This window comes from Haematobia irritans, chromosome 4 (assembly GCF_050003625.1).
Source record: "Haematobia irritans isolate KBUSLIRL chromosome 4, ASM5000362v1, whole genome shotgun sequence".
NCBI lineage: Eukaryota > Metazoa > Arthropoda > Insecta > Diptera > Muscidae > Haematobia > Haematobia irritans.
Window position 1 is genome coordinate 225,877,235 of NC_134400.1, and position 14,704 is coordinate 225,891,938.

Sequence of the window (14,704 nt, forward strand, 5' to 3'; positions counted from 1 at the left end):
TTGGTCTCATTGACCGACACTTCGGCGAACTCTTTGTAATTCGTATATTTTCTCGCAGTATCATGGAAAATACCTCGTGCTTCGCTGACGACTTGGAAAATTTCGAGGTTATTATGGATCAATCGGATGATGATACTGCGTGCCCCCTTGATATGTCGGCGGTCGAACGGGCATTGTTGGAGGAGCCGATGGCGATACCGTCGTCTGCCATTCCGGAGGTTCAGCTATTGCCCCAAGAAAGTGAGAGTCCACCTCCGGTAGTTGTGGATGAGCCCGTGGTGGCGCCTGCTGTAGTAGGGGCTACTGATGTTGGTCGAACTCCTGCTCAATTGGTTTGCAGGGTTTGTGGAGGTCGTCACGCATTGCGGCGGTGTCGGAAGTTCCTCTCTCTTTCGATTGAGAAGAGGATACGTATGGTGGTACGACATCGCTATTGCTACAGATGTCTAGCACAGACCCACCAGTCGAAGGATTGTCCTAGCCGGCGTAGGTGCCCCAGTTGCTCCGGGGACCACAATGTTTTGTTACACGCTGCGGCGCCTCGAATTGAACATGGGAGCTCGAGGTCTGCTCAGCGGATTCGTAGTGGGAGCCATACGAATCGTCCGTCCGATCTTGCTGTGGCACGGTCATATTCCGATTTTGGCGGCGTCGGAGTTCTGCCTCTGCAGAATGTCGTTACTCTGGCGCCCAGCCTCGTAGTCCGCGTGTCCCCCCATGGTGTGTCCGTTCCGGTCCGTGCAGTAATCGACAACTGCGCGCGCCAAAGCCAAATCTGTCGCTCTATGGTCGAGAACTTAGGGCTACCGGTTACAAATATTGAGGGGGTCCAATTTTGCCGGTTGACAGTATCGTCCGCTTATGATCCAGAGCAGCGACTGACGTTTACTGCTCGTGTGCACGATCTAGGTCGTGTGTTGACCCCCGCCGAAGCCGTGCCAGAACGGATCAAGGAATCCTTTTTGGGATTACCTTTGGCAGATCCGCAATTTTACCGAGTGGGACGGGTTGCGATCGTTTTTGGTCCTGAGGTGTATGGGCGAATCATAACACATAGGGTGTATACGTCGCCCGGTCTCCCGGTGGTTCATTATACAATTTTTGGTTGGGTTCTGTCCGGGTTGTGTAACTGCTAGGGTAAATGCGCGAGAGCCCCCCTTTTGGGTTCTAACGGCCCCCTTTTGGCCATCGTTTTATTGTTTCTCTATTCGCGAGAGCCCCCTTTTTTGGGGTTCTACCGGGTCCCCTTTTGACCCATCGCTACTTTGTCGCGAGAGCCCCCCTTTTGGGTTCTACCAGGTCCCCTTCTGACCTTACGTACCTATTTTTGTTAGTTTTTTTTTGTAATCTAGTCTTAAGTTGAAGTTGAAAAGATAAATAACGAATAAATTGAATTTTTTATAAATGAACTGAAAGAAACTCACTTGCACTGCACTTAGCCTAATATTGTATTTTAAGTTTAGTTTAATTACAACATACCTTGATGTTGCAAGGCGGCCGGCAATGTTTAAGTTAGAAGAAAGTTTAATTTGGTTTAATAGTGATCGTTAAAATTTTGTATACTACTTTTTGGTGCATCCCTGGCAGAGTAGAAATGTCATAATTCGAACATTATTTTGTCTTGTCAAAAGCCCCCACCTTCCGCCATCTTGGTTGAGAGCATCTTTCTTGTCATTGTTTTTTTCTTGTTATCGATAAGCCAATTGGTGCGGTTGCAAATTTATCCATATCGTTGGAAATTATAGGTAATATTGTTTACCATTAATTATAATAGAAAACACCTTAATAAAACCTTCTGCTCTTGTTATATATTGAAAATATTAAACTATCGTGTTTTTATTTTTCTCTATATTTACATATTTTTTCGCAATCGGCGAACACCTTATATTAATACATCCAAGTTAGTATGTTTCCTTTAAATTGCATAAAACACAAATTTCTGGATTGGTTTCGAATATAGCGACCATATAGCCGTAAAGTACATGTCACGCCCTTTCTTCTGATACCAAAATATCCTGGGCAGTTTTGCACAGTGGGACATTTTTCCTTATATTAATACATCCAAGTTAGTATTTTTCCTTTAAATTGCATAAAACACAAATTTCTGGATTGGTTTCGAATATAGCGACCATATAGCCAGAAAGTACACGTCACGTCCTTTCTTCTGATACCAAAATATCCTGGGCAGTTTTGCACAGTGGGACATTTTTCCTTATATTAATACATCCAAGTTAGTATTTTTCCTTTAAATTGCATAAAACACAAATTTCTGGATTGGTTTCGAATATAGCGACCATATAGCCAGAAAGTACACGTCACGTCCTTTCTTCTGATACCAAAATATCCTGGGCAGTTTTGCACAGTGGGATATTTTTCTTTATATTTCGAACGTAGTTTGCATTTTTGCATAAAATTGGACAAAGCACACATTTCTGGATTGGTATTGGATATAAAAACCACTTAGCCGTAAAGTCCATGTCACGCCCTTTCTCCTGATACCAAAATATCCTGGGCAGTTTGGCACAGTGGGCCAGTTTTCTTTATATTTCTATCATAGTTCGTAATTTCCTATTAACTTGGATAAAACACAATTTTCTGGATTGATTTCGAATATAGAAATCTTTTATCCATAAAGTACATGTCACGCCCTTTCTCCCGATACCAAAATATCCTGGGCAGTTGTGCACAGTGGGATATTTTTCCTTATATTAATACATCCAAGTTAGTATGTTTCCTTTAAATTGCATAAAACACAAATTTCTGGATTGGTTTCGAATATAGCGGCCATATAGCCGTAAAGTACATGTCACGCCCTTTCTCCTGATACCAAAATATCCTGGGCAGTTTGGCACAGTGGGCCAGTTTTCTTTATATTTCTATCATAGTTCGTAATTTCCTATTAACTTGGATAAAACACAATTTTCTGGATTGATTTCGAATATAGATATCTTTTATCCATAAAGTACATGTCACGCCCTTTCTCCCGATTCCAAAATATCCTGGGCAGTTTTGCACAGTGGGACATTTTTCCTTATATTAATACATCCAAGTTAGTATTCTTCCTTTAAATTGCATAAAACACAAATTTCTGGATTGGTTTCGAATATAGCGACCATATAGCCAGAAAGTACACGTCACGTCCTTTCTTCTGATACCAAAATATCCTGGGCAGTACATGTCACGCCCTTTCTCCTGATACCAAAATATCCTGGGCAGTTTGGCACAGTGGGCCAGTTTTCTTTATATTTCTATCATAGTTCGTAATTTCCTATTAACTTGGATAAAACACAATTTTCTGGATTGATTTCGAATATAGATATCTTTTATCCATAAAGTACATGTCACGCCCTTTCTCCCGATTCCAAAATATCCTGGGCAGTTTTGCACAGTGGGACATTTTTCCTTATATTAATACATCCAAGTTAGTATTTTTCCTTTAAATTGCATAACACACAAATTTCTGGATTGGTTTCGAATATAGCGACCCTATAGCCAGAAAGTACACGTCACGCCCTTTCTTCTGATACCAAAATATCCTGGGCAGTTTTGCACAGTGGGATATTTTTCTTTATATTTCGAACGTAGTTTGCATTTTTGCATAAAATTGGACAAACCACACATTTTTGGATTGGTATTGGATATAAAATCCTTTTAGCCGTAAAGTACATGTCACGCCCTTTCTCCTGATACCAAAATATCCTGGGCAGTTTGGCACAGTGGGCCAGTTTTCTTTATATTTCTATCATAGTTCGTAATTTCCTATTAACTTGGATAAAACACAATTTTCTGGATTGATTTCGAATATAGAAATCTTTTATCCATAAAGTACATGTCACGCCCTTTCTCCCGATACCAAAATATCCTGGGCAGTTTTGCACAGTGGGACATTTTTCCTTATATTAATACATCCAAGTTAGTATGTTTCCTTTAAATTGCATAAAACACAAATTTCTGGATTGGTTTCGAATATAGCGACCATATAGCCGTAAAGAACATGTCACGCCATTTCTCCTGATACCAAAATATCCTGGGCAGTTTTGCACAGTGGGACATTTTTCCTTATATTAATACATCCAAGTTAGTATGTTTCCTTTAAATTGCATAAAACACAAATTTCTGGATTGGTTTCGAATATAGCAACCATATAGCCGTAAAGTACATGTCACGCCCTTTCTTCTGATACCAAAATATCCTGGGCAGTTTTGCACAGTGGGACATTTTTCCTTATATTAATACATCCAAGTTAGTATTTTTCCTTTAAATTGCATAAAACACACATTTCTGGATTGGTTTCGAATATAGCGACCATATAGCCAGAAAGTACACGTCACGCCCTTTCTTCTGATACCAAAATATCCTGGGCAGTTTTGCACAGTGGGATATTTTTCTTTATATTTCGAACGTAGTTTGCATTTTTGCATAAAATTGGACAAAACACACATTTTTGGATAGGTATTGGATATAAAATCCTTTTAGCCATAAAGTACATGTCACGCCCTTTCTCTTGATACCAAAATATCCTGGGCAGTTTGGCACAGTGGGCCAGTTTTCTTTATATTTCTATCATAGTTCGTAATTTCCTATTAACTTGGACAAAACACAATTTTCTGGATTGATTTCGAATATAGAAATCTTTTATCCATAAAGTACATGTTACGCCCTTTCTCCCGATTCCAAAATATCCTGGGCAGTTTTGCACAGTGGGACATTTTTCCTTATATTAATACATCCAAGTTAGTATTTTTCCTTTAAATTGCATAAAACAAAAATTTCTGGATTGGTTTCGAATATAGCGACCATATAGCCAGAAAGTACACGTCACGCCCTTTCCTCTGATACCAAAATATCCTGGCCAGTTTTGCACAGTGGGACATTTTTCCTTATATTAATACATCCAAGTTAGTATTTTTCCTTTAAATTGCATAAAACACAAATTTCTGGATTGGTTTCGAATATAGCGACCATATAAACAGAAAGTACACGTCACGTCCTTTCTTCTGATACCAAAATATCCTGGGCAGTTTTGCACAGTGGGATATTTTTCTTTATATTTCGAACGTAGTTTGCATGTTTGCATAAAATTGGACAAAGCACACATTTCTGCATTGGTATTGGATATAAAAACCTTTTAGCCGTAAAGTACATGTCACGCCCTTTCTCCTGGTACCAAAATATCCTGGGCAGTTTGGCACAGTGGGCCAGTTTTCTTTATATTTCTATCATATTTCGTAATTTCCTATTAACTTGGATAAAACACAATTTTCTGGATTGATTTCGAATATAGAAATCTTTTATCCATAAAGTACATGTCACGCCCTTTCTCCCGATACCAAAATATCCTGGGCAGTTGTGCACAGTGGGACATTTTTCCTTATATTAATACATCCAAGTTAGTATGTTTCCTTTAAATTGCATAAAACACAAATTTCTGGATTGGTTTCGAATATAGCGACCATATAGCCGTAAAGTACGTGTCACGCCCTTTCTCCTGATACCAAAATATCCTGGGCAGTTTGGCACAGTGGGCCAGTTTTCTTTATATTTCTCTCATAGTTCGTAATTTCCTATTAACTTGGATAAAACACAATTTTCTGGATTGATTTCGAATATAGATATCTTTTATCCATAAAGTACATGTCACGCCCTTTCTCCCGATTCCAAAATATCCTGGGCAGTTTTGCACAGTGGGACATTTTTCCTTATATTAATACATCCAAGTTAGTATTCTTCCTTTAAATTGCATAAAATACAAATTTCTGGATTGGTTTCGAATAGAGCGACCATATAGCCAAAAAGTACACGTCACGCCTTTCTTCTGATACCAAAATATCCTGGGCAGTTTTGCACAGTGGGACATTTTTCCTTATATTAATACATCCAAGTTAGTATTTTTCCTTTAAATTGCATAAAACACAAATTTCTGGATTGGTTTCGAATATAGCGACCATATAGCCAGAAAGTACACGTCACGTCCTTTCTTTTGATACCAAAATATCCTGGGCAATTTTGCACAGTGGGATATTTTTCTTTATATTTCGAACGTAGTTTGCATTTTTGCATAAAATTGGACAAAACACACATTTTTGGATTGGTATTGGATATAAAATCCTTTTAGCCGTAAAGTACATGTCACGGCCTTTCTCCTGATACCAAAATATCCTGGGCAGTTTGGCACAGTGGGCCAGTTTTCTTTATATTTCTATCATAGTTCGTAATTTCCTATTAACTTGGATAAAACACAATTTTCTGGATTGATTTCGAGTATAGAAATCTTTTATCCATAAAGTACATGTCATGCCCTTTCTCGCGATACCAAAATATCCTGGGCAGTTTTGCACAGTGGGACATTTTTCCTTATATTAATACATCCAAGTTAGTATTTTTCCTTTAAATTGCATAAAACACAAATTTCTGGATTGGTTTCGAATATAGCGACCATATAGCCAGAAAGTACACGTCACGCCCTTTCTCCTGGTATCAAAATATCATGGGCAGTTTTGCACAGTGGCCTGAATTTATAAAAAATAATGATCTATTAGTGCGGTTTTATTTCTGCAATATCTCAATCGTTATTGTGTCTTTTATCCATGTTACCTTATATTCTGAAAGTGCACTCCGAGACCTTTATTATGGTATCAAATTTGTCGGTTATTTAATTTATTATTGGTTAAAATTAGTCAAAATAAATATAACCATTTTTTGGTCGCTTTAGCATAACTCAATTAACCCATTCGGTGCGCCGCTAAATCTGTCTGGTTTGTGTCTTAGCTATTTACAATTTACAATTTATCTTCACGCACATTCGAAAATTTAGATCTACAAAGTGGTGCAGGGTATAATATGGTCGGCCCCGCCCGACTTTAGACTTTCCTTACTTGTTTTTTTTATTGAAATGTTGCTGTTCTCGGATATTTCGATTATGGACTTTCTCCTTACAAAGCTCATGTCTAACATAAATTTTCTAAAACAAGCCAACATTTCCGGTGGGTTCACTCTTCAATTTATATATTTCTGAGATTTCCTTACATTATCTTATCAATTGATAAACAAAACCCTAAACTTTTGTAAAATACTTGTGTTTAAATCGCTTAAAGAAGTTCGTAATATTTGTTGTTAATTATTTTCATGCATTGAGTTTGGACGATTTGGCGTTTTTCAAGTGTGTTTTAGCGAAATTGCGCCAAATTGGACAAGCAAATGTTAGAGTCAGTCTTGTTTACATCCAAAGATGAACGCTTATTTAGAAAGGCCCATAACGATCTTATAAGTCTAGTACAAAAATATTTAATGTTTTTTTAGCTATTTTTTTTTCTTTTTTGCACTTTTAACTATTTTTTGGGAAAATCTAGCGGTTTTTGGTGAAACAATTCTAGCAACCCTGTTGAAAAGGGGACACCAAATGATCAATCGCGTAATGAAGGGACATTTGCATCTTGAAAATATATATTGTTGTTCCAGCACCACAAGGAATATGTTCTTTGCAGATTAACTGCAACCGTCTTGCTCTAAAAATGAACTTGAATCGGGATTTCTACACAATATAATTTATACAATAGTAAAAATAGTATTTACCTAATATATAATATAATAATTGATTGAATTGAAAAATAATTAATGTATTGTATGGAAGTTCTTGAACTACAAATTGTTACATCCGAATTTAAAAACACTTTCAATTAGAATTGGAATTAACTTTCCGCAATGTTTTCTCTAATTCACTCAACTCAGCAGACATCTGGAAAATAAGTAAAGCGTTTCCGCTAAATAAACTGGCTGAATTCCGAGAAGAAAAAAAGAAGACTCGTTCATGCGTGGATTTATCAAGAGCATTGAACGTATTGTACATTCTCGAAAGCGGCTACCCTCTAAATTTGAATCAGATAGGATCTTGTTTTTCGAAGGTAAACCATGCAATAACAACAAAGAATATTGGAAGGTAGTGTATAGTTAATTTGCACGAAATAGTTAGAACTGTAGGAATTTCACGAGATGTTCGAAGTTATAGGTGCTGCGTGTACTCATTGTGCTAACGTGAAACTATCGTGTATTTATTGTAGACCAAGGCAAATTCTAAACAATGGGATGTAGCTGAAAAGCTTACGTGACGTGAATGAAAGCGAGGACTACCATGCCAGCCGAAAATGTGGTGTAAACCATTTTTTGGATTTCAGAGTAAAATAACAGTAGTATTTGAATTAAATGGCCGATTGGAAGAACAGACTGTCTCTCTCCCATTGCTAGAGTGCATACACGGATGAAAAAGACTGTTTTTCATATGTTTGGCTATAAACATTATATGTTTGGAACACAAATTTTTAAACACAATATTTTTGAGTGCAAGCATATAATGTTCATAAACTAGCATAACATGTTTGGGACATATATGTTAATATGTTAGAACATATTATGTTTGGGACATAAAATGTTTGTAAATATAATATGCTTGGATGCAAACATATATTAATTTAGAAATAGCCTATAAACATATATGTGTTTAGTAGCTTGGAGCGCTATAAACATATATGTGTTTAGTAGCTTGGAGCGCTATTTAACAGGGAGCGATATTGAATTAAGTTGGTGGTTGCTTGTTATTACAAAATTAACATTTTATTTTTCCTTGGGCAATTGATCAGCTACTTCTTTGATAACCTAACCTAACCTAACCTTCTTTGATCCTTACAAACTGTGTGGTCCGCTGTTCGAATCCCCATCCGGCAAAAGGTAAAATTAAAATAAAATAAAAATCATAAAATTGAATAATTTCTTCTACAATGTTTGTATTACAGAAAAAGGTGCTAAGAACTAAAAAATCTCTTGGAAGTGAGAAAGATGTGGGGGAATATACAATTAGGCAGAAACAAAATTTTGAGCATTCAGGTCGAAAACCTATGTTGTTAGCACCTATATTATCTGTTTATTTTCATAATTCATTATGATTGTAAATAAATATATAAATAAATAAAATTTTGAGCACAATATTGTTTGGGAGAATTTTTTTTTAAGCATATAATATTTTTAGGCGCAAAATGCTTCCAAGCATATTATATGTTCACATAATAACATATTGTTTTTTAGAAGACAACATTATTGAATTTGGATGCAAAAATACAAAATGTTTGGAACTTAGACTACACATGACATTATATAGACACAAATATCAATCGAATGATATCCATCATGGTAAGTCAAGTGTTTATAACAACTTTACTTCAACCAAAAGGGAAAATGTGTAACTGTTATATTTCAAGTTTCTGTTAAATTTCCATGACCAAACGAATAGCGTCAAAGAGACAATTATTCATTTGAAATGTTTTATGTGATTATCTCCGCAGACTGTCGGTATGTAGCCTTATTCGGCAAAAACAATTAATTAATTTAACACATTCCGCAACATGCAAATGGGAAATGAAAGACACTCGCATGGCAAAATCGCTTCGACTGCGGCCTGTTGCACTTGATCATTTATAATTACCCGGAAAATCGACGAAACCAATTGAGAAACAATGGCCAGAGTCAACAAATTAAGCTGATAATTCAATGTTTCTGCTCTGTGAGTTTTGAACGAGCATTTAATTGTGGCCCCAGAAATAATTTCCATTGTTGAGAGCAGATATTCCATAGATTTATCCGTTACATATCAAAGTGAACCACATCGACTTGACTTGGGGGTTCACTTTACCTCACAACTATTCCAAATGGCTTAGATTCAATTAGCGTCTCTGGCCAGTTTGTGTGGGCTGTAGCGTTTAAGAGTTACATTTACATCTTTGATCGATCATATGCATTGATTTGATCTTGGACTAAGAATTCTTTCAAAGTCATCCGCAATGCAATCTACACCCAACACTTGGAGGGAGGGGTAGGTGATTGAGATTATCATCATTTTGGAATCTTTAATTAAATAACAATAATTCTTTCAAGCTAAACCGCTTAGCAATACAGCCAATATCCATTGCAAACTGATGTCGCCAGAAAAAGAGCATGGCACATTAATTGCACTTGTCTCCCAAATACAATATTTTGAGGTGGAGGAGGTTCCTTTCAATATCATCAACATTTGAAATCAGACGGCCAATAATGTAATGTTTATAACAATGAGTTCACCGAAATGGGCCAAAAATCAAGAATTACTTTGAAAGTAGCTTACATTGATGGGAGAATTCCTTTAAAGGAAAATATTAAAGTATTGTAGCTAATACAGCAGGATCATTGGCACATTTAGTCCCATCTAAGTCTTAGTTTTTGTTGGATGCTTAGAGGAGTATCGCTGGTATGTCTCATATCCCCGAAGCTAACATATCGTTGGTGTAGATATAGTGAAAAATTCTCAAGCCATTGTAATGGGGGAAATGTAATGGGGTTTCCCCATTTTTTCTTTCCATAGACTTGGTTGCTGAAGAGTTTTATTTTTGATTAATATCTTCCATTTTGCCATTTTTGTTGGTTGCATTGTAACTGGAGACTAGCTGCAACATGTCAATGCAATTTTTGAGTAACATTCTCTTTGTAGTATGTGAAACCATCAAGGTCGGAATACAGGTGGTTCTTTTTTGATAAGGGGCGCCTACATAAAGAGTTTAACTACTTGATTAGGTAAGGTAGTATTATGGACTCTATATTGGGACATAATTTGAAGTAACCTCTAACATCCGCATGAAAAAAAAAAAGTGCCGATGCAGAAGTATATTCTTATTTTTTATCCTTGTCTCATAAATTGCAAGTTAGTCCACATAGAATCTAATTTCAAGAGGATAACTTGTTTCGAGATAGTGGTTTACCAATGTGGTTTAGTTTATAAAGGGGTGCACACAAATTTTGTACGAACACAATTAGTAAATAAATTCAGGTATTACAATTTATTTCATTTCATATGGCATCACCAATACCATTTTGTGTCACATACACTACTACATATTTTTCTATCACCTATGTAAGAGCTTTGTCAGCAAGAGATTTTTATTTAAATTAGCTAAAAAAGTACCTATTTATCAGTGCTGCTCATTCGTTTCTGTACTTTCTTCGTAGGGCTCCGAGAGCATGACAAACAGAACCAGGGATCCGGAGCGGTCCATTTTTTTTCGCTCCGGAGAAAAAAAAACCGCTCCGCTCCGAGAAAAAAAAATCGCTCCGCTCCGCTCCTCTTCGAGAAAATTATAGTACAAACATTGTATTATTTGTTCAATTGAGTTTTATTTTATTTAGAAAAATCGGGCGGTACATATATGGGAGCTATAGCTAAATCTGAACCGATTTCGATGATTTTTTGCACATATACTAGTTAGAGCTATAGAAGATTACATTTCGCCAACTTTGAGTAAGATCGGTTGATAAATAAGGGTTTTATGAACTAATTTGGCAAAATCGGGCGATACATATATATGGGACCTATATCTAAATCTTAACAGATTTCGATGAAATTTTCAGACTTAAAGGATGATACAGAAGATTATTTTGTGCTAAATTTGACGACGATCGGTTAGTAAAAAAGTGCAACGTGACCCCATTTGTCGAAATCGGGCAATACATATATATGGGAGCTATATCTAAATTTGATCCGATTTCTTCCAAATTCAATAACGTTCGTCCTTGTGCCCAAAAAAACTCCCTGTACCAAATTTCATCAAAATCGGTTAATAATTGCGACCGAAATCCTGTGAACAACAAATACATGGACAGACGGACGGATGGACAGACGGACACCAAGCGCTAGATCGACTCAGGAGGTGATTCTTAGTCGATCGGTATATATTTTATGGGGTCTAAAATCAATATTTCTTGTAGGCACATTTTTTGGCAGATCAAACTTATTATACCCTAACAACTATGTGGTTTAGGGTATAATGACTTTAAAACAATGTGTTGAAACATTTTATTAATTTTGAAGGGTTTTTCAGAAATATTAAATCCATTTTGACTTCATTAAAACGAAATTTGCATTCATGTTAGGATACACATTTTTATGTCGAATCATTTCGCTATAAGGATAAACAGACTTCATTGAAAAGTTTAGAGACTTTTAGACAAGGAAAAACTTTTTTTCAGAGAAATACGTCTTCTATTCTAAGCAAAATTAGTATTTGAAGCGTGTGAAGTATTTGGCCTCCCGACAATATTCTTTGCGGTGCACCATCAACTATTTAATATGTGATAGAAACCAAATTTATGAAAATGGACCAAAATGGACCAAATTCTGTTTGGTCTGACCATCGGACCAAATTTAAAAATTAGAAATCTTTTGGACCAATTTTGGTCCGATCGGACCAAAACGGCAACGCTGATTGGAATTGAAAGTCTATACACAGAGTAGAAGTAACTACTCTCCGAAAGTTTTTTTTTGTTTTGCAACAGACGTAGAGAAGAGGTTTTGTTATATTTGTAATGTGTGTGTGTATGTTTATGTTTGCAACAACCTCCATCGACATCAGTCCGTGGTATACCTACGAATATTCTTACTCAGATCTCGTGTTACCTAATTTCGCTTTTTTCCCCTTTATTGTATAATAAATGTATATGCGCACATTTTTCAACCAAAATTGAAACTATCCATAATTTTAATTCAATTTTCGAGAACTAATATCAGAAATAAGAGAATGCTAGGATATAGTACAATAGTAAAGCAAATATGAATGTCCTTACACTGAAAAAAAGCATGCCCGGTTCCAAAGAATTTGTCTTTAGTTTAACAGTTTGGGTATTAATTCCGAGCCGTCTTTAAAATAAAGTGTTGAAAAACATGTCTTATTTTTTAACGATTTTTTGAGATGCAAAAAGGAAACAAATTTAAAGACAATTTTATTAATTTTAAAGAATTTTTCTTAATTATTAAAGTCACGTTGACCTTACCTCTTTCATGTTATGATACACATTTTTAAGTAAAATCACTTAATTATAAGGACAGTACAACTTCATTCAAAAATTTATTGCCTTTTGGACAAGAAAAAAACTTTATTTTAGAGAAATACGTCTTCCATGTTAAGCAAAATTTGCATTCTTATTCTAAGGACATGGAATCTTTGACTTCACGACAATATTTTTTTCAGTGTAGAAAACTAAAAAATTAAATATAAATAAGATCGTTTAATTGCATTTATTTGACGTTCATTACAACCATCTTTGTAGTAATACGGGATGAAATTGATCGAAAGTACTGTTGTTACTTTTACAACACATACACACTCACAAAAAATCGCTTCTGTAACATATACTCCCAAACATATTTTGCTTCAAGCATATACATTTTTGGGTATTGCCCAAACATTTATATGTTTGATCTCTTCCAATATATAATATGTTTGAAAGCATATTGGTCTAAACAATATATGTTTGGGTAGTCTAAGTTCCAAACATTTTGTATTTTTGCATCCAAATTCAATAATGTTGTCTTCCAAAAAACAATATGTTATTATGTGAACATATAATATGTTTGGAAGCATTTTGCACCCAAAAATATTATATGCTTAAAAAAATCTCCCAAACAATATTGTGCTCAAAATTTTATTTATTTATTTATTTATATATTTACAATCATAATGAATTATGAAAATAAACAGGTAATATAGGTGCTAACAACATAGGTTTTCGACCTGAATGCTCAAAATTTTGTTCCTGCCCAATTGTATATTCCCCCACATCCACGAGTTTTTTTTTTTTAGATCTTAGCACCTTTTTCTGTAATACAAACATTGTAGAAGAAATTATTCAATTGTATGATTTTTTTTTATTTTAATTTTACCTTTTGCCGGACGGGGATTCGAACAGCGGACCACACAGTTTGTAAGGATCAAAGAAGTAGCTGATCAATTGCCCAAGGAAAAATAAAATGTTAATTTTGTAATAACAAGCAACAACCACCAACTTAATTCAATATCGCTCCCTGTTAAATAGCGCTCCAAGCTACTAAACACATATATGTTTATAGGCTATTTCTAAATTAATATATGTTTGCATCCAAGCATATTATATTTACAAACATTTTATGTCCCAAACATAATAGGTTCTAACATATTAACATATATGTCCCAAACATGTTATGCTAGTTTATGAACATTATATGCTTGCACTCAAAAATATTGTGTTTAAAAATTTGTGTTCCAAACATATAATGTTTATAGCCAAACATATGAAAAACAGTCTTTTTCATCCGTGTACTAGAGATATATTTTGACATTTGCCGTTTTTGAAAACAATTACTAAAAAAACACGTTGTGTTTTCCCCAATGTACGTACGTACAAAAATACATATCGTACATTTTAAACGTTTGCTCACACTACGCTAAGTACTAGCTAAATTTGAAATTACCTACACAGTGTAATTTCAAAGTTACACATTTCATTCAAGTAATATTTTATTCGGAGCGGAGCGGTTTTTCATTTGGAAACCGCTTCCGCTCCGCTCCGGATTTTAGAAATGCCGCTCCCGCTCCGGCTAAAAAAGGGCTTGCTCCGCTCCGCTCCGGATCCCTGAACAGAACAGAACTTTTTTAAAAAGTGCTGAGCCTAGAGCTACGGAGCCTTTTCGAGCTCTTTTTGAGATGATTATGTTCCTTCGCTGAGTTTGGTGACTCAAATCAACTCTAAATTATGTGTGTGCCGTTAGAATTGATCCCTTAGATTATGATAGGTATATTAGGCTCACTTAGACTATTCAGACCATTGTGATACCACAGTGGTGAGCATTTCTCTTATCCGATTCCATGTTTAGCTC

At 35.5% G+C, this 14,704-nt stretch overlaps 1 protein-coding gene across 1 annotated transcript in view; it reads left to right on the forward strand.

The window, feature by feature from the left end:
* Positions 1-14,704, forward strand: part of LOC142236017 (uncharacterized) — a 51,329-nt gene that overhangs the window by 19,473 nt on the left and 17,152 nt on the right. Inside the window, exon 4 of the mRNA XM_075307268.1 lies at positions 59-341. Within this exon, the coding sequence (XP_075163383.1) occupies positions 59-341 (283 nt within the window). The remainder of the gene's footprint in view (positions 1-58; positions 342-14,704) is intronic.